At 45.3% G+C, this 18,984-nt stretch overlaps 1 protein-coding gene across 1 annotated transcript in view; it reads right to left on the reverse strand.

Annotated features, from left to right (window-relative positions):
- Positions 1-11: 11 nt before the first annotated feature.
- Pcca (propionyl-CoA carboxylase subunit alpha) overlaps positions 12-18,984 on the reverse strand; it is a 296,255-nt gene continuing 277,282 nt past the window's right edge. The window contains exons 22-24 of the mRNA XM_070002672.1: positions 15,134-15,274; positions 2,794-2,871; positions 12-333 (exon numbers count right to left, since the gene is read on the reverse strand). Coding sequence (XP_069858773.1) covers positions 265-333; positions 2,794-2,871; positions 15,134-15,274 — 288 coding nt within the window. The 3' untranslated portion in view covers positions 12-264. The remainder of the gene's footprint in view (positions 334-2,793; positions 2,872-15,133; positions 15,275-18,984) is intronic.

Genomic DNA, 18,984 nt, shown 5'->3' on the forward strand with positions numbered 1-18,984 from the left:
GCAGACTAATATTTAGACAAATGCTTGGTTTTATTGATTGAATTTTGACACTAGGAAATCTCACAGCAGAAGTACAAATCGTATGTACAAGTATTTATATCAATGAAAATTTCCATTGGTGATTTTTTTTGGCAGAATGTTGCTACTTCTGAGGAATAAATATGCTGATGTAAAACCTGCTGTCCAGGAGTATTCCTGTAAAATGCCTGAAAGTTGCGTGTGAGAGTAACACAAATGGCTAATTAGGCGGTGACTATAAATACTTCATTCCAGCTCCACGAGCAGATCTCCTTCTCCAACTGTGTCTCCAGTTTTACAGTGCACCAGCTTCACCTTGAATTGAAGAAACGGGGCAGAGTGAGTATCGGCGACTGCAGCAGGAGGGGGCAGTCCCCTAACCCCTGTCAGAAAGCACATGGGCAGGCCTGGTAGCTCAGGCTCAGCCAGCTGAGCTGCTCTGCTCATCCAGGGAAACCCGGATGAAGGACGGCTGTCTGCCTGTCCCTCTCTGTCTCTTCCTGTCAGCCCACCGAAACTTCTCTGGGAATCTCAGCTATGGTTTGCTGGCTGGACTTTGGCAATAGACTCCCAGGGCCTGGCCAGTCTTAAAGTCCATGCTGGAGACTTCCATATTCCCAGATACCCACTCTGCTATGGGTTATGGTTATAGAAGGGTTTTAAGAATTGATAATACAAGATCTGGGGTAGGGATTCAAAGGAGAACCTGCGTAGCCCACTCATCTGTCTCCTAAGAGAAATAAAGACATTCAGGAAGCCCGTAGCTCTGTGGCTGCCCCGAGGGGCATGTAGAGTAGATGTGGACCCATGGACCCATGTCTTCTCATTCAAATATATGTTTAATTTAAAACAGGTAGGGAGGGAGCCAGAGCATATTAAGAGGCGATCATCTACCTCCTTAAAGGGTGGTTGCTTGGGTATGAGAATGAGCAATGGGTTCTAACCAAGTGGCAAACACTCAAAATGGCAGCAACAGCTGGGGTGGTGCTGGCCTGCATCCCTGCCCCTCCACCACGAGCAGCCTAAACAGACCCTGAAGTTTTTTAGGAACAACGGGTTCTTCAGAGGCCTCGCTCAGCAGTGCTCTCTGGGGCAAAGTACTGCTGCTTCATTATCTGGACGCCATGATGCTGACCTTTTACACGATGGGACAACTCTAAAGGGCAGAGGGTGTGCTTCCACTGCAGACTGGTTCTCTAAGTAACCCTCAGGAGCCCCGAGCAAGGCCAGAGCCCACTGAGCTTTATTGGGTTAGACTCTAGAATGCCTGGGAGTAGGGTGGGTGAGGAGATGGATGGGAGGGACTCCAGCTAGCAGTTGGGCCTAAGACAGAGCTCATGGGCGCCCAGCAGCAGCCCTCAGCTCTCGGCGGCTGGGGAGAGGGCTGCCGCGAGCGCTCGGCAATGAGAACACAGGACACCCAGCCTGGGCCTGCTCCCTGCATGGGCACCTCCACCTAGCCACAGCGGCCTGGGCTAGAATGCGGCCCTCATTCTTGGTCCCCACAACTAGGCCAAATTCTTGTCATGGACAGATAGGTTCTGATACTAGTGCTAGGTAAATGTGAAATAATCACTAAGAACAAACACAGGTTTTCTTGTCTATTTTAAAAATCAACTCAAGAAAGGGTTCCTAAAACACTAAATCGTGCCCTTCTATTCCATCAATACTATGGACCATGGCCCGGCCGTCCTGCCGCCCTGTGCACAGGGGCCTCTGCTCTCTCTAGGGAGAACGCCGGGTAGCCCTGTGGCCTTCCTCTCGGAATCAGTTTCATTGCACTTTTGGGATGATAGACTACCAGATGGACAGACGCTGGGCTTCTGATGCAAGCTTAGTTGTAAAGTAACATCTCTCTCTGCACCTGGGTCCCCAGGTGTGGCCCAGTGCAGGTCACTGCCACCCCTGCTGCTGCTCCGCTGGGGCACCCTCCATTCCACAGACATGGCCATATGCAGACATCTTTTGGAAAAGGGCCATTTTCCTACTAACGGTCTCAGTCACAGGAAGACAACGAAGTGATTGCTTTACAAAACACAACAAAACAAAAAACAAACAAACAAAAAAAAAACCTATGCCAGCTGCCAGTGATTCATGCCTGTATTCCTAGCTATTCAAGAGGCTGAGATCTGAGGATCACGGTTGGAAGCCAGCCTGGGCAGGAAAGTCCATGAGACTCTTATCTTCAATTAACTATGAAAAAGCTAGAAATAGAGCTGTAGCTCAACTGGTAGAGTGCTATCCCTGGGATAAGAAAGAGACAAGAGAAGAAAGGTGGGGGGGAGGGAGGGAAGAGACCTTCAAGAAGTTTCACTCAGAAAACTTCAGCACTGACACATTTTTCTCTTTTCTCTGAATCACTAAGGTCTCTGTGCATGCATGGGGTTTGCAGACTTCATCTACATAGACTATTCTCTTTGTGGGGAAATTATCTTGACTAGTTACATTTTTGCAATCTGTGAAACTGTCTCCTGCAGTGTCATCTAAGTATCAGATAACTAACTGCCTCCAAGACAGATGTAAACATTAAAAATTAAAGATCCCTTAATTTGAAAGACATCAAGGTGAAGAACAATTGTCCTTTGGCTACCTGAATATGCACACAGACGAACCAAGGCAGCGGGAAAGCGCTCCCGTGTGTTACTTTCTCCCCAGGGGAAAGAGAGGTTGTAGACATCACCTCTCGGTCCTTTCCAGAACTGTGCATGACTCCAAAGTGGAAGTTCTGCCCCCATCACCAGGCCCGGGTAAGCGGGTGGGAACTCAGGGACATACCTTGCCAGTTTTCCCAGCTGTCATACTGTTCTGCATCTTCATAGCTTCAATCACACAAATTTCCTGACCTTCCGCTACCTGGAAAACAAATTTAAAATGGAATGAGATGTTTAAAGCATTCTAATTTTGCAATAATACCTACAGTGAAGCCATTATAGGGTACTTTGTCGCACATGCTGAAATGTTCATCAAAACAGCAACGACCTCTAACGCTTCCCATCCCAGCTGCATCCTTCAGGGACAGCAGAGAAAGGTTACTCCCCCTCATCCTCAAGTCCTCATTCATCAGGAAATGACCAGATACTAGAGGTTTGGTGATGCTGTTTATGGGGCTGCCCTGGGGACGGTACTCTCACAGAGGTGCTGGCAATCAGAATGTTTCCATTTACCTGCTATGCCTGGAATAAACAAGTTTCTACAGTGGCTTGAACTGGGGATGGGTGAATGGGTGCTGATGGATAGAGTTTCTTTTGCCGGGCACTGGTGGCTCACACCTGTAATCCTAGCTACTCAGGAGGCTGAGATCTGAGGACTGCAGTTCAGAGCCAGCCCAGGCAGGAAAGTCCATGAGACTCTTATCCCCAATAAACCACCAGGAAACCGGAAGTGGCGCTGTGGCTCACAAGCCCCACACCATGAGAAAAAAACAAAACACACAAAGTTTCTTTCAAGGGTGCTAAAAATGTTCTAAGATTAATTGTGTTGGTTGCAGACCTCTAGATAGATGAAAAACACTAGACTGTACACTAAAGGGGTGAATTACACTATGGGACTCTCATCTCAGGAAAGGGTTTTTTAAGGCATGTTTCAGATTATATTTCTGGGGAGCTGGGAATAGCAGCTTACTCAGTCAGAGCAGGAGGCCCACTGGCCCTCCCTCTGCGGGATGCGCACATACTGCATTTGGTCCTGCACAGAGAGCCGCAGGTGCTCACTCAAGCCCAGCTTCTAGCATCTGCGTCTTACCATGAGGAAAATCCAGGCAGAGCTGGGTACAAACCCACGGGGGTGAAAGTGGAGGCCTCCATCCAGAAATCAGCTGTGACTAAAAGCCACTTTTTTCTTCAGTTTTCTCTGGCCTTGATGGGTAAGTACTGAGGAGCTAGGCCAGGTTTTTCTCTTAGCTCTTTGGCACAGGACCTCTGGCTCTTTGGAACGGTCGAACGAGACTCTGTGGGGCCTGGTGGGCATGCTGGACGGGGCTCCTGGACAGTCACATTTCAGTGCCTGTGCTGGCTGGTACCACAGAAGCGCCTGGAGAATGTTCCTTCCTGCAATCCCCAAATGATCTCCAAGTCCCTCTCGCGGCCCCCCGGGAGGCGCAAGCTGTCTTGCTGGCAGTGCCGCTTGCCTGGGCCCGAGCGTTCTTTCCTCTGCTGTCCAGGTGGGGGGCTGCATTCTCCTGGCACAAGAATATAGGAAGAGAGGGGATGCCAAGGCTCTGGGGCTGGCACTGAAGAGAAAGACTGAGAGGGGCTCTGAACACAGTGCTCACTGCCGCTTTTTGATTCGTTTCACCTGGCATCGACGTTCCGTGCACAGCGACTTGCAAGGGTTGTTCTTCAAAACGTGGAGGGCCAGAGATGGTAGTGCCAAGATGACACTGAGGCTCGAGTCCAAGGTGTTAGAACAGTTACTCCACACGTAATCGTTCCAGAGGCTTGCTTTCTCTCTTCAAAGGCAATCAGTAGCCAAGAAAGCCAGGAGAAGGACAGGTCTGCTGAGGTGCCCCTACCATTCAGCTAGCTCCCATAGGAAAGCCCCATGGGTCCTGCCCAGGGCCTGCACAGAGCTAAGAGCCTGCCCAGCAGCCAGACCCAAATAACTTCAACCCACGGATGAGGTGCCCAGACAACAGAGCAGGATGACTCCCTGCAGACGGATCTGAAGCTCAACAGAGTGCTATGGGAAGTCAAAGTAGGGTCTGTGCTCTGGTCACTAATCCCTCCACAGATAGGCAGACTTGTGAGCTGGCCGTCTACCTACCGACCTGGCCTATCTTCCTCTGTTGGCATCTGAGGGTGCAGGGCTCTCTCCAGCCTGCTCCACCAGCCTTTATAGGTGGGCACAGCCTTGTCCCTCTGCCAGCAGCTGTGTCCCCCCATTCCCTCTCTCCCATCTCTTGGGGTGTGCTGGCTCATCAGAATAGACCACTGCTTCCTTAAGCGAATCTTCTGCAGCCCAGGGCCATACCAGAGGACAACGGTCAACCCAACAAAGATGTGTACAGCGAGCATGGTGAAGAACAGTGGACTGGGCCACGTTTGCCCTCCGGGACCTGCTGGGCCTGAGAGCAGTAGAGATGGAGAACGCACCTGGGGGGCTCTGCCATCGCTGCTGACGGATGGTGATTCTCCCTGGCTGGCTCTGAGTGTTTGTAACATGGAGAGTTGCAAGAAGGTGACTATGAGCACTAGGTCCCCAAACCTCCGACTTAGCCTGGCCCAATCAGAAGTACTACTGTTCCAATAGTCTGCTTCTGACTGGGTCACTGGTAATTTGGTGAAAAGGATGTCAAAGGAAAAGCATCCTGACTGGAAGAGATCCTGTCTTTCTGCCTGACTGGTAGTTTGTCCCAACTTGCAGAGTTAGATCCTGGGCCTTCTCCTTAGTTCTTTCCCCTAGTTTTGCTAGTGTGCACTGTCCCTGAGCTTTTTTGCTCAAGACTAATACTTTACCTTCCACTGCTGGCTTTTTGGTGATTAACTGGAGAAAAGAGTCTTGTGGACTTTCCTCCCAGGCTGGCTTTGAACCTTAGTCCTCCTGGGTAGCGAGGATTACAAGTAAGGGCCATCAACACCCAACTTGGAGGTAGCTCCAAGAAGATAGTGATATATTTTGTACAACAAGATCTTTGTAACACACACCCCAAAAATAACACAGAGTTGGGGGCCAATGGCTTGCACTTATAATCCAAGCTACTCAGGAGGCTGATATCAAGGATTGTGGTTCGAGGCCAGGTCAGGCAGAAAAAGCTACGAGACTTTTATCTCCAATGAAGCAGCAAAAAAAGCCAGCAATGGAGGTCAGACCCAAGCAGTACAGTGCCAAGACTGAGCAAAAAAGGCCAAGTCCAAACCTGATACCCCGAGTTCAAGCTCCAGTTCCAGCACAAACAAGAAACTAGTTCAGTCAGGAGAGCAGATATAGCTAGACTGTAAGCTGCATATCAGAGAATGTTGGCAATCAAACCACGTGTGCTCAGTCTCTGCGATTGGAAGATATGCCCCCAGGGCACCAAGCCTGGGTCCAGTTCCCATGAGAGGCATGCCAGCGGGGCCTCCCCGCGCCACGGGGCTGTGTCTGGACCACAGATCCCCCTGCCCAGGTCAGAGTGCTGGGTACTGACCCCACAGGGGCAGCACCTTCCAAGTGCTAAGGGGGCTCAGGAAGTCAGAGCATACTCGGGCACACGGTGCAGGCTCCTGAGCCCATAGTCCCTGCCAGACAGTGCCCATGGCAGGGCTCGCTCCTGCAACATGTGTTCACACACGTCTCTCTAACACTTTTGTGAATCATCTGATAAAGACTTAATGAATGTGACAGGATGTCTCCAGTGTTAGGCTTAGTAACTGGTCACAAGCCTCACCAGTCTTTCTGATGAACCTAGTCGGCCTGATGTATTTCTGCACTCCCTGTGTAATTAGTGCAAAGTTTGGAGGCCTGAGTCGTGTATCTTTCATCCAGCTTATTGCATCCTCTCCTCTGACATGGGGTCAGGGTTCACATTCGCATCTGATTATCAGAGCAGTGCTCATTAAGCAGGAGCCAGCCTTGTCCCTAAATGAGTAAGCTGGAGAGAGAGCTCACCCCTTTTACTCAGCAGATTTTCACATGTTTGGGGGCCTGAATGTCACCCAGCATTGCTCTGTGCTGAAGAGTTTCAGACATCTCCAGCTGATGATTAATTGTGAGTGATGGGAAATAAAATCTAGTGAAGCCAGCTGCTTGCCATGGTCGGCAAAATGACTCTAATGGATGGAGGCTGCCAATTTCCCAGTTTTGCTGGCAAGTCATCCAAGTGTAATTAAGGGAAGTTATAAATGATATGGAAATCTATCAAGTTCCATTTATTTTCAGAGGACTTTTTCCCCAGAGACTTTTATCTTGAAGCTTATAGTATGCTTTGTTGTGCTAATGATTTAAGCCACATCTTGTTTCAGATTAAAGCCCCCAATCTCCTTCCACCAAGTCCTCTTCACTCCTTCCACAAAGATTACAAACCACACAAGCGTCTCCACGCACGCCCCTCCCCTCCCGGAGCACATGCTCGGAGAGGGACACAGCTGACAACGCTTTCCCTGCAACTGCAAACTGCCACTGCCCTACGACTGCTCCAGGAGAGAGGCTGGGGGTGGGGGATCTCCATCAAGCACAAAAGAAAGCCCCCCAAAGTAGAGACTTGAGAGCTGCACTTGGGACGGGATACTCACCAGAAGGTGGGGTAGCCCACTAATGTTATTTGATTTGGAATAAAAGCATGAAAATGATGGCAAGGGCCTAAAATTGGAGATGTAAAGGATGACTGCACAGTATTCCATTTCTCAATTTCATCCTTCAGAGCCACAAAATGGGGGTGATACAGTGACTGGATGAGATTTACAGTAACAGCTGTGGTCTTCCCACACAAGGGAGGCCCTTCTAATGGACTGAGGTCTGTTTGCAACAGACGGGGAGGAACAAAACAAGGTTCCCTATTAAGAGTGTGGAGTCAGACTTCTGATCAAGAAAATCATTATGGGAGTTGGGTTTCCTTTAAGACAGCCCCTGCCCTCTTTTGTCATCCAAACCCAGGGCTGTTTTTAAAGGTGCAGTTGTTTAAATAGAGGCAGGAGGACGCAAATGGCGTCAAGTTTGCTCCCCCCTCGGAAGCCCACTCACCAGCAACGGTAAAGAACGCAGAGGAAACAGTGCCAGTGGCATATGGCTTTCTACTGTGCTAAACATTCATACAAAAGACAGGTTCATCAGTCATTGGAATATCTGGATAAAAAATTAGCTCCTGATGGATGGTATTTTGAGCTTACCTGCTGCTAGTACATTACCAGAGAAACACAGGTTTTGAAACCCACAAGACATTAGAAACTGCAGACCATGAAACACAACACGTGCAGGAGCACATAATGTACGCCAGATTATACAAAATAATAAATAAGCTATTTAAACCCTCTGCCTAAAATTGGGCCCGCTGCAAGGAACCCTGGGTCACTTCTACACAGGCCAATTAATGCGCAGCATCTGCTGTATAGAAGCAGGGCACGGAGCACTTCCGAATGATTTCGGCAATTAAAAGAAAACTGTTTCCTGCCTGTTCAGACAGCAACTGTTTCCCTGCAACAGTGAGCACCAAATCGCTGTGTGCAGCTGAAAAATTCAGTCCCCTTTCTGGGGGAGGGGTGGGAGGGAGGATGAATTTTTATGGAAAAAGGGAGCCTTCTTTTGTTGTCCTATGTTCTGTGCTCCTGCCAAATGAGACAGAAGGCTCAGAAGCTTACCGGCCCGCTGCGGTCTCCCCTTCTGTTGCACCGGGGCCCCCGAAAACCAGGGATCAATGTCAACCCTGCTGACTGCACCACACAAGAAAAAAAAAACCCTTTCCATTCCACTTTTAGAGGTTGTGCCACTAAAAACACAGGTGCCCATGTGCCACACATTTTAAGGTGCTGAGATCTGAAGAAGGCAGTTTGGGCTTGTTAAAAGGCAGGCTGCAATCTGATTATCCTGACTTCCTCTTTCTGAGCTGCACAGATAGGCTGTTTCCTGAGCGGACAGGTACCCCTCCCAAAGGACCACACAAGAGGTCAGCATCTAAGCAAAAACGAAATGGTCATGAAATTACAAAGAGGAGAAGCAGCCGTCAGGAACGCCACCAAGCCTCTATCTGGAGATGCTGTCCTCCTGTGAGGACTCCGTGCCCAGCGGAGGCCCTCAGTTGAAGCAGAGGCCCATGGCTGTGGTGTGCCAGGTGCTGCCTTGTCCCTCATCTGGGTCTCCCTGGAATGGAGCAGTTGGGAACAGGGAGCTCAGGGAAGGAATGCAGACGGTAGCCAACATGAAACAAGTTCTGTTTTCTGAAACATCTTTAAAACAGAGAAAAATACTATTGCTTGCCGCCCTCGAATCTAGCTCCAAACCAGACCCAAACCCTACAGTTACAAAGAAAGCAAGTTAAAGTTGGTATCTTTTACAATATCTGCAAGAAGTCGGTCTAAATTGTCTACCTTTGTGAAGCAGGCTGTTTTAAAGGCTCAGTGAAATGATGGTTCTCATTCTTACATGAAGGTACTTTCAGTCTTGGTAAAGTGGAAGATGGTCATTCAAACATACTTAAAACAAAGATAGCGTGCTCTTTCATCTCAAGATCATTCCTTGAACAATAAAATAAATGCCAAGTTTGCACAAGACTCTCCTACAGTATTTAATGTATTGATTGATCCACCGAAGTGCTTTTATGTAATTCTGACAATTATTGCTAAGTTAAATTGTCAAAATTCCCCAGTTGTTACCCTTCAAACCAAAACTATCCCCAAAATGTAAATATAAATGCTATCTGAAAAAAAAAAAAAAGAGTAAAAGGCCAAATTCAGAAGAACGATTACCCCTGAAGACAGGGCAAGTAAGACTGAAAAACAGCATTGGGCAAGTTCATGGTGCGTATACAATGTCTGACTGCTAAATAAAATCCAAAACAAACATGGGAAAGGCCAACAAAGACTACACGATGCCTATGCAGTTATTCTCAATAACTTTCTGTATGTTTGTAGTAGTTCATGATGTAAACATTTCACAATGTTCATGAATATGTGAACCTCTGTCTACATATTAGGGAACACAATGTGGGAACTGGGAACAAAACTGGCATCCTGTGTAATAACCACTACTGCACAACATGAAAATTTACTTACCGCCATCCCTTGATGACTGTAATCAAAGTACCCGGAAAGTGGAACAACCACCCCACCGGCAAGCAGCATCTCTACCAGTTACGCACAGCAGGCTGAAGAAGGCACCTAGGTGCCACATCAGAGAAGTACGAGGCCAGTCCACCCTTCTCTGTAGACACCCGAGAGCTAAGGCGTTGTCAAAGCTGTCCTTCCCAGAATGAAAAAATAAATAGACCAAGGACTCTCACCAAGTTTATTTGCCATTCCCTTAAGCTCTGCTGTAATGTCAAGTATCTAATCTCTGGAGTGGAAGGGTGTGGGGAGGGGGTGGGGGGGTGTGTGTGAGGGTGTGTGTACAAGGATGTACCAGGGATGTGCAATTCTCACAGTCCATTCACCCATGTGCCGGAGGCTTTCCCCAAGGGAGCAGATGCAACCAGGGGGGGAAAAAAGGATGAAACCTGGGTGTTAGCATTATTTCTATCCAGGCAATAGGAATAGACTACAAACATTACATTTATTGGTATGCTGTATGGATACCATTTTCCCACAAAGGGCATTGTTCAAGAGAGCAACAGTCTAACATGGCTAATTGCCCTCTCTAAAAGGCCAGTCTCAACACCAAGTAGATCTGCATCTTGGCCCCATAAACATAAACATAAGGCTATCTTACTCATGAAAGCCAGATGAGTAGCAAGAAACAGCAGCAACAGGTACTTACTGCCTCCCTGTTATTTTACTTAGTGTCATAAATTGCCCATCAAAAAGAAATTTGATATAGAGCCTTCTTATAGGTTGTCTTGCTTTATTTTCTGATATATTATATGAAAGTTTTTTATGAAAAATCTAAGGTGATTATAGAACTTATAAGTTGAAAGAATCATAAATAAATGTACTGTTGAATATCTACTTAGTGTGGCTCTATTTTATTGGTTTGTTCTGTTGTTGTTTTCTGTTATCAAAAGCTAACAAAACTGGCCAAGGGTGGCTCAAGCCTGTAATCCTAGCTACTCAGGAGGCTGAGATCTCAGGATCATGATTTAAAGCCAGTCTGGGCAAGAAAGTCCTGAGACTCTTATCTCCAATTAACTGGGGGGGGAAAAAAAGCCAGAAGTGGAGCTGTGGCTTAAGTGGTATAGCACTAACCTTGAACAAAAAAGCTCAAGGACAGTGCCCAGAGCTTGAGTTCAAGTCCTAGCACTAGCACACACAAAAAAAGTAACAAATGCACTCAAAAATATTTATTTTAGAGCCGGGCGCTGGTGGCTCACGCCTGTAATCCTAGCTATTCAGGAGGCTGAGATCTGAGGATCGCGGTTCAAAGCCAGCCCGGGCAGGAGAGACCGTGAGACTCCTATCTCCAATAAACCACCAGAAAACCGGAAGTGGCGCTGTAGCTCAAGTGGTAGAGCGCTCGCCTTGAACTGAAGAGCTGAGGGACAGCGCCCAGGCCCAGAGTTCAAGCCCCATGACCGACAAAAAAAAAAAAAAAAATTACTTTATATTTTAAATTCAAAATGAAAACCATGCATTGGAAGTGAAGATTGTAAGTCTAAGGTTAACACATGACAAGAATGTATTACACCATTATTCTGAAAGGTACTTTTAAAATTTTAAATACTTTTTTTTGTTCAAGAATATCATAAAGACAGGTTTAAAAATTAAAACAGCTGCCGGGCGCTGGTGGCTCACGCCTGTAATCCTAGCTACTCAGGAGGCTGAGATCTGAGGATCGCGGTTCAAAGCCAGCCCGGGCAGGAGAAACCGTGAGACTCCTATCTCCAATAAACCACCAGAAAACCGGAAGTGGCGCTGTAGCTCAAGTGGTAGAGCACTCGCCTTGAGCGAAGAGCTGAGGGACAGCGCCCAGGCCCAGAGTTCAAGCCCCATGACCGACAAAAAAAAAAAAAAAAAAAAATTAAAACAGCTATACAAATATTAAATTTATTTACAGAAGTGTTCTCAGTTTATGGTAGTATTACATGTATGGAAAAAGTTATTTTTTAAATTCAACTTTCACTGAAAAAACATTTTCAGAAGGCATAAAAAAAAGAGGTAGAAATGGATTTATCAATTTGTAGTTTGTGAATTAAATTTGTGAACTTTTTGTGTGTGTGTGTGTGTGCGCGCGGGCACGTGTCTACGCACGCACATGCGCACGTGCATGGGTATGTGTCTGTGTGTGGGTCCTGGGGCTTGAACTCAGGACCTGGGCGCTGTCCATGAACTTTTTTGCTCATACTTAGAGATAAGGGTTTCAGGGACTTTCCTGCCCAAGATGGCTTTGACCTGCAACCCTCAGATCCCAGCCTCCTGAATAGCTAAGATTACAGACAGGTGTGAGCCACAGGAGCTGGCTCATTCATGATTTTTTTACTCTACTCACAGTCTGCCTGCATTTTACTAAATACTAATATTCCTTCTGTATACATTCAAAAATTATTATACAATCATGTTGCTGCTACATTTAATATTAAATAGTTCATTACAAAGACAGAAAGGCACGAGAAACTTCTGCTAAGAGTATTTGAAACAAGAAGCTTTTGTACAGGGCAGGGAAGTGTCCCCAGCAACTAGTATTAGCTCTCCACCCCTCTTCTCCCCCCCCTCCCCAAGCCCTGTGCGGTCACAGACCCCTTCCACACAGCACCAACGCTCTTCTTTCTCTATCAGGTTTTCACACTGTTTAAACTGTTTGCTATGGATGATTTATGTGACATTTTGGTAGAACTTATTAAGAGATACACCATCTTATTTGTCAAATTTTTCTTAAAGCATAGAAATGACAGATTTCTATAACAAAATTATACATAAAGAAAAATAGAATACTTGAAAGAAGAATAGATACTTGCAAGATGAATAGAATACTTGCAAACCCTTGGTGGTGTGTGGATCCTTGTTTTCCTCGAAAGGACAGAGATGATTGGTTCCATTAAATTTCTACTGGTAACAGTGAAACCTCACTCAGCTACTGTTATTACTAAGAAAAACACAACCTGCCCTGCAATGTTCAAATGATTTAAACTGTAAAATTTGAAGTGTTTCAAGTAGTATTTTCTTATATTGGCCTTATAAAAAGGGCTGTGCCTTTGATCCAAGTGAAATTTCTAGTATTTTAATTACATGAGACAAAATTTATAAGAGATGTTGTTATAAGACCCACCAAATGGAACTTCTCACTGTGTTTTATCATGCCACATGGCATGGAATATGAAAGGATGTACTGAGAGGACCCAAAGTGAGAAATTAAAGGACACAAGTATTCTACCTCAGCCACCAGGCACTCTTGGGCAAAGAGCATGTGGAATGAAGGTGAGGGGTACCAGACAACAAGCCCCCTCAATGCATGGCCCTCAGAGCAATGACATAACACCCAGCCCCGTTGCTCTACACTGACAGATTCAATAGTGATTTCTCCGATTAAACCATCTTGAGTGTTTAATGATTGATAGTAGCTACCCCTCTGTTGCAGGCACTAAACTCGCCCTTCTCCTTTTACCAATGCCTGGCAGGCCCACCTTAACTTACGAGCAGAAAGTGCAAATGATGAAGATGAACCCTTCCTTTTAGTTTATGGAAGAGTGAAGTATGGTTAGTAGCCTGGTCTTTAAACTCTTCATGCATGTCCATCTGCTGAGCAGTGTGTGTGTGTGTGTGTGTGTGTGTGTGTGTGTGTGTGTGTGTGTGTGTGTGTGTGTGTGTGTGTGTGTGTGTGTGTGTGTGTGTGTGTGTGTGTGTGTGTGTGTGTGTGTGTGTGTGTGTGTGTGTGTGTGTGTGTGTGTGTGTGTGTGTGTGACTGTAACCTCAATCCTTCCTTGCTGGAGGCAGGAGCTTACTCCTTCCTTCACTACCTTCCTACTACTAACCATTAATCTTGGACTCAGGTGTTAGCAAAGTAAGGATTTAAGCTGAATACTTATTGCTTACTTACACACACACACACACACACACAATTAAAGCCACTAGGACTGACAGGCACCGGCTGGCAGTACACTGTGTGCCTTCCAGAGAAACCTTAAGAATGAAAACAAAAACAAAAAAGAAAACTAGAATACCTACAGAAGTATTCTACAAAAAAAAAAAAAAAAACTACAAAAATACCCCAAATCCTTCATATTGCTTTCCAACCTATCCCTGAGACATGGAGTCGCTAGAGATTCCACAGCTTCTCTGATGCATTACACATGCGACTGTTAGCGTCAAGGTCAAGGAGCGTTCTCTTACTGCCCCAATCCTGCAGAAAGAAGATTCACAAGGCAAACACCTCCCTTAAACTCAACACACACACAGAAATTTCACAGATCATCTCTCCCACAGCCTCTCATCTGGTGTCTGTGGTCTCCATGAATGCTGTTTTTCCCAAGAATTTCCATGCTTTCAAAGTAAATGGAGAAAGTCATCTAACCCAGCCTCTTAGCTTGTCTGGCAAGCCGGCAGTCCTCCTTTCATATCGTCAGGGGAAGAATGGGAAGTTAGTTTCCCAGGTTCCTATATCACTTTCCGGATTAATCATTTAAAATAACTGAACCTGATCACTTATACTCGGTATTCTTATATGAAATACTTTTCTAGAAGCCACTGCCAGCTATGTTAGTTTATTTCAGTGTTAACGAAATGTTTTATCTATAAGAATAAAGAAATCAGGGAGCATTTTAACACAATCTTTGTAAGAAAGTGTGTAAGCCCAGTGACTTCACTCAGACAAAAGAGAATCACTTGTGACTCATGAAAGCCCATCATGTTTAGCTGCTGTCCTCCTGTACAGAAATAAAAATGCAAGCACTTAAGCCTTCTGAGATCTTGTGGCTGCATCCGGTATTCTTTTTACTTTTGGTACTAATCAATGTGCTCTAAAAACAAACCCAAAAAATAAAAAAGCAACACATGCCAGTTCATCCATAGCTTAGTTATCTTGAGACTGAACACATGGGTAAACATTAATGTGGCTTTGCTTTTGCTTTCACAAGGTCAAGATGAAAACCTTAAAACTGTGATCCTAAATTCTACTTCCTATGTTCCGGAAGTATGCTAGCACTGTACAGATTACAGGATTAACCTTTCCTGAACTCGCATTCCCAATTAGACATCTTGTCCAGAAATCACACAGAAATTCCCCACCAGAGGATTAGCAGTTAGGGTAAGGTTTTTTTTAGGACAGCATCAGTACAGAGTCCTGGGGACTGAACGGCCATTTTTAGGTAAAATACTTCCCTGAAACAATGCATTTAAGAAATGCCCTCATTTTTCTTCCTCTCCCAGATCCTCCAGGGGACACACCGGGAAGACTGTTACTAACACAGTTTAAACATGAAACGATAGACAAAGAGTGCACAAAATCTACTGAGCTGTTCTGTGAGCACCGTGAGAGTCAAGAACTGCGGAGGGTGTGACATGCGCTGCTCTGCTATGCAAGTCTGAGTGTTACACATCCCCACAGCGGTAGACGCAGCCCTTACCATGTCTCCAGGTTTGACAGAGATGGCCACCACCACGCCGGGCATCGGGGAGCGCAGAGTGCTGCTTGTGTCCTCGGTCACTTTTTCTGGCATAAATTTGTTCAATTCTGCCGCAAGTTTGGTAAAGACGTGCACCTTGTACTTGAAGGAAAACAAAACAAAACAAAAGCATAACGAAGTTTAAATGAAGAACTGTCCTCTAAAAGTAATGTTCATACAACATGAATTTTCAGCTTTTTTTTTTTTACTTCAAATTGTCCTTTAAATTATATTCAAATCCTATTCAAAATTCATTTCTGACAGATATAGGCCAGTTATTTTAAAAAATATTTTTGAAATAAGTACTATAGTTGTTAATTACTAATAGATAACAATCACTTAAATCTTGAAGAAAAACATCTGAGACTTTATGAAATAAACAGTGAGAATTTTACTTGTGTCCCTTTACTGCACACAAACTTTTCTGGGGCAGCTCAAGTCCCCAGCACCGGATGGAATGACACTGTGAAGACACACCAGTAGATGGCAGCAGACTGCTGTCTCAAACCTATGCCCCAGCAGGTCTGTGGCACTGGCTGGATCAGCAAGTTAAGACAAAGGGTTTCAGTGTTCATTTTAGGCAAAACAATCTTTAAAATTCAAAAAAAATTTTTTTTGATAGCAGATAATGTTAAATTTATAAACCAAAAAGTTAGCTTTTGTTTTTAGGCATAGTCTTTTTGATATAATAAGATGATTAGGATACAGAGAGATGCACTGAGAGTATCTTCTAGATGGAGAGAGCATCACAAGATTTTAAAAACAGAGAGAAAACAATATGCACAACCATGCGTTTTCATGGCATCTTCGGCACATGGCTCTCTCAAACAACTGGGGACATTTTTAAACTATTCTAATTGAACAACATGTTTCTAATAAAAATTCTTACTGAATGGGAAAAATCCCGGATCTCTGAGTCATGATTTGATCTATACAACAGAAATGGGTAACATGGTTTGCTGGAGCCACTACCAGAAGACTCTGGTGAGTGTCTGGGTGAGACAGAAGCATCCCGGGAGCAGCTCCACTGTACGGAGGGAGGGCTGCTACTCAAAGCCTCCTGTTGGCATCGCGGTGGCAGGAAGGCAAAGGCAAGAGCTGAACTCACCCTTTGATTTCCACACAGGGACAGAGGAAATCTCCAAGTGGTCTCTTTGCTGGACCTATTTAAAAGGGGTGGGGGAAGGGCTCCAGCAAAGAGCTTTGATAGCCTAGGTTCCAAGTAGATTTGCAACACTGTGACAGGTTGAATAATAACATCTTCTGCGTGTTTCTTTACTCTGGAGTGTGTGTTTTGCAATCAAGACTTAACAGGCGTCTGCCAGTTTCTGAAGGATATGATCCTTAAGTGAAATTACAGTGCAAATAAAAGCTTTTTGCTCCTATTAAAATTCATCTGAGTCATAAGTGGCAAGGGAAAAAAGCAAGGAGAGTGCACGCTGCTGTCAGTCTAATAAACATTCTGGGCAGAGCGACTATTTATCGCTGATGAATTGTACCGCCAAGTCCTTCATTAAGCCTATGGGGGAGGTAGAGGAAGAGGGGAGCATATAATTGGGCCAAATTGTACATTTTTAGTATCTGAGCTCCCTCTGTCTTGGAAAGAAATCTAGGATCACTGGAGTCAACTAAAAAGTTACGCTTGTGACTGGCATCACCAGCTGGGCTGCAACTGGTAAGGCCTGCACCTCGTTTTTCAATGTAGCACACAAGTCTATTTCTTTCCCTTTTTTTTTTTTTTAATAATTCAACTTCAAAATATGAACTTTGAATTCATCGAGAAAAGTATCTTTATACTTTCAGGATAATATGAATATGAACCATTTACCACACAAGGTACACAAGGACTCATTTTTAGCTTCTCACAAATAAGCCCTCATAAGAATTAAGTGCTCAGCACCATTTCTCCCAAGAAGTGACCAGATCCTGACTAAGACGGAATCTTTTTTTCTATTTTTGTAACTTTCATATCTTCTGGATTCCTTTCTCTGTAGGGTTCCTGCTTTACTTGGAAAGAGATGTAAAAGAGGAACAAAACTCAAGGCCTTTAGATGCGGTCTTTGTTATTGATGAGATGTTCCTTTTCCTTTTGTATTTGTTTATTGTTCTTAAATCTGTTTGGGGATAAATGACTTATTGTAATCACAAGTAAAAAATAACAACCAAGTCAACGCCTCAGGAGAGGCCCAGTTGCTCATAGTTGACTTTAAAGTGACCTTTCTGAATATAAAAAAAGGAGGCAGAGAGAAGGTTCTTTTCTTAAGATTACCTTTGATGTTGGCCTGACCCTTTCCTGTCCACATCCCCACACAAATGCCCTCTTAAAACAGCCTCCTCTCGTAAACAGGCAGTTCTATTTGCACGGAGTGTGCCCAAATGGGGCTTGAGCAGGGCACAGCATACGGGCCCATTCGAGTGAACTGACCTGGTGAGGAGCAGAAGTTTTTGATGGCCTAGAAAATAAGTCATCAAAGAACACACACTGAGCCATATACACTGGCTTATGATCCAAACGGTCTCTGGATTCTTTGGGGCCACAGTGTAAGAACAGTGCCCCTGAAGGGACTCAAAGATTCAAGTCTGGTAGTATTCCCCATGGGTTTTGGGGTGTTTATTCTTCCCTCTCTTCCCTCAAGTTCACATTTTAAACTTTTGCTGTTTTCAAGCAGATAAACTGCTCCATTGCTGTTTTCAGGGTGTAAAGCCAGGTTTCAGAAGGCTAGCTGACAAGACGGAGAAGCCCATCCCAAGAAGATGGCAGTTTTCAACCTGCTCGTGTCAGGGAAAGTGTCCACAAGCTGCCACAGAGCTGGATGGCGTCAGATCCAGGCTCGTCAGTAGATGGACTTTCATTCTGCTGGCTTCAGAGGACTGGTCTACCAGCCACCACGCTGGGTAAATTATAACAGAGAACAGGTGGCTCTCTGGGCTTGGTCTGGACAGGCAATCAGCATATGACAATAATGGGAGTGAATGAGGTGGTATCTAATGACCCAATTATGTAAAATGACCCCCAGCCTGGCTCTGCAAGCAAATTAATTTATATTAAAAATGAAACCATATCTAACAAGAAAATTTCTCCCAAAAGTTTACAAGAAGATATGGAATCAGACATGAAAAATCTCAGGCAGAAAACCATAACACATGGACAATGAAAAGGCATGCAATGGGGTTGCTTTTTAAAACTACCACACATAAACTGAGCACCAGTGGCTCACACCTGTAATCCTAGCTACTTAGGAGACTGAGATCTGATGATCACAGTTCAAAGCCAGCCTGGACAAGAAAGTCTGTGGACCTTTATCTCCAATTAACTACCAAAAGGCTGGATGTGAAGCTGTGGCTCAAGTGGGTAGAGCATCAACCTTGAGTGAAATACCTAAGGGATAGTGCCTGCTCCGAAGTCAAGCGCCAGGACCAGCACACACACAGATATACACACATTACTAACATAGAGCTCCCACGTGGGAATGGATGCAGATGGTGGTAGGGGGAAAAAGAAGCTGGCATAGATTGGGAAAGAAGGATGCTTTTGCACTGGACTTGGTTAACTGGAGCATCCAGCATGTCCACACATGCTATAGCCTGTCCAGAACCCACCACTATGACATTGTCTCCAGTGGGATGGTCACTCGGCCAGGCATCCTGATGGGTGTTTTATCAATCTATCTAGCACATGCACCTTCGTGTGGATTTTAACCGGTGTCTTCCTTTCCAAGGCCTCTAATGGACCTATGATGTTACAGATCCTGCATGCTCGGCTGGAGTCCTGGGTCTGGTAAGTGGTTACAGGGTAAGCTCAGCTTGCTTTA

This window comes from Dipodomys merriami, unplaced genomic scaffold (assembly GCF_024711535.1).
Source record: "Dipodomys merriami isolate MVZ:Mamm:240054 unplaced genomic scaffold, mDipMer1.0.p SCAF_6, whole genome shotgun sequence".
In the NCBI taxonomy this organism is placed as follows: Eukaryota; Metazoa; Chordata; class Mammalia; order Rodentia; family Heteromyidae; genus Dipodomys; species Dipodomys merriami.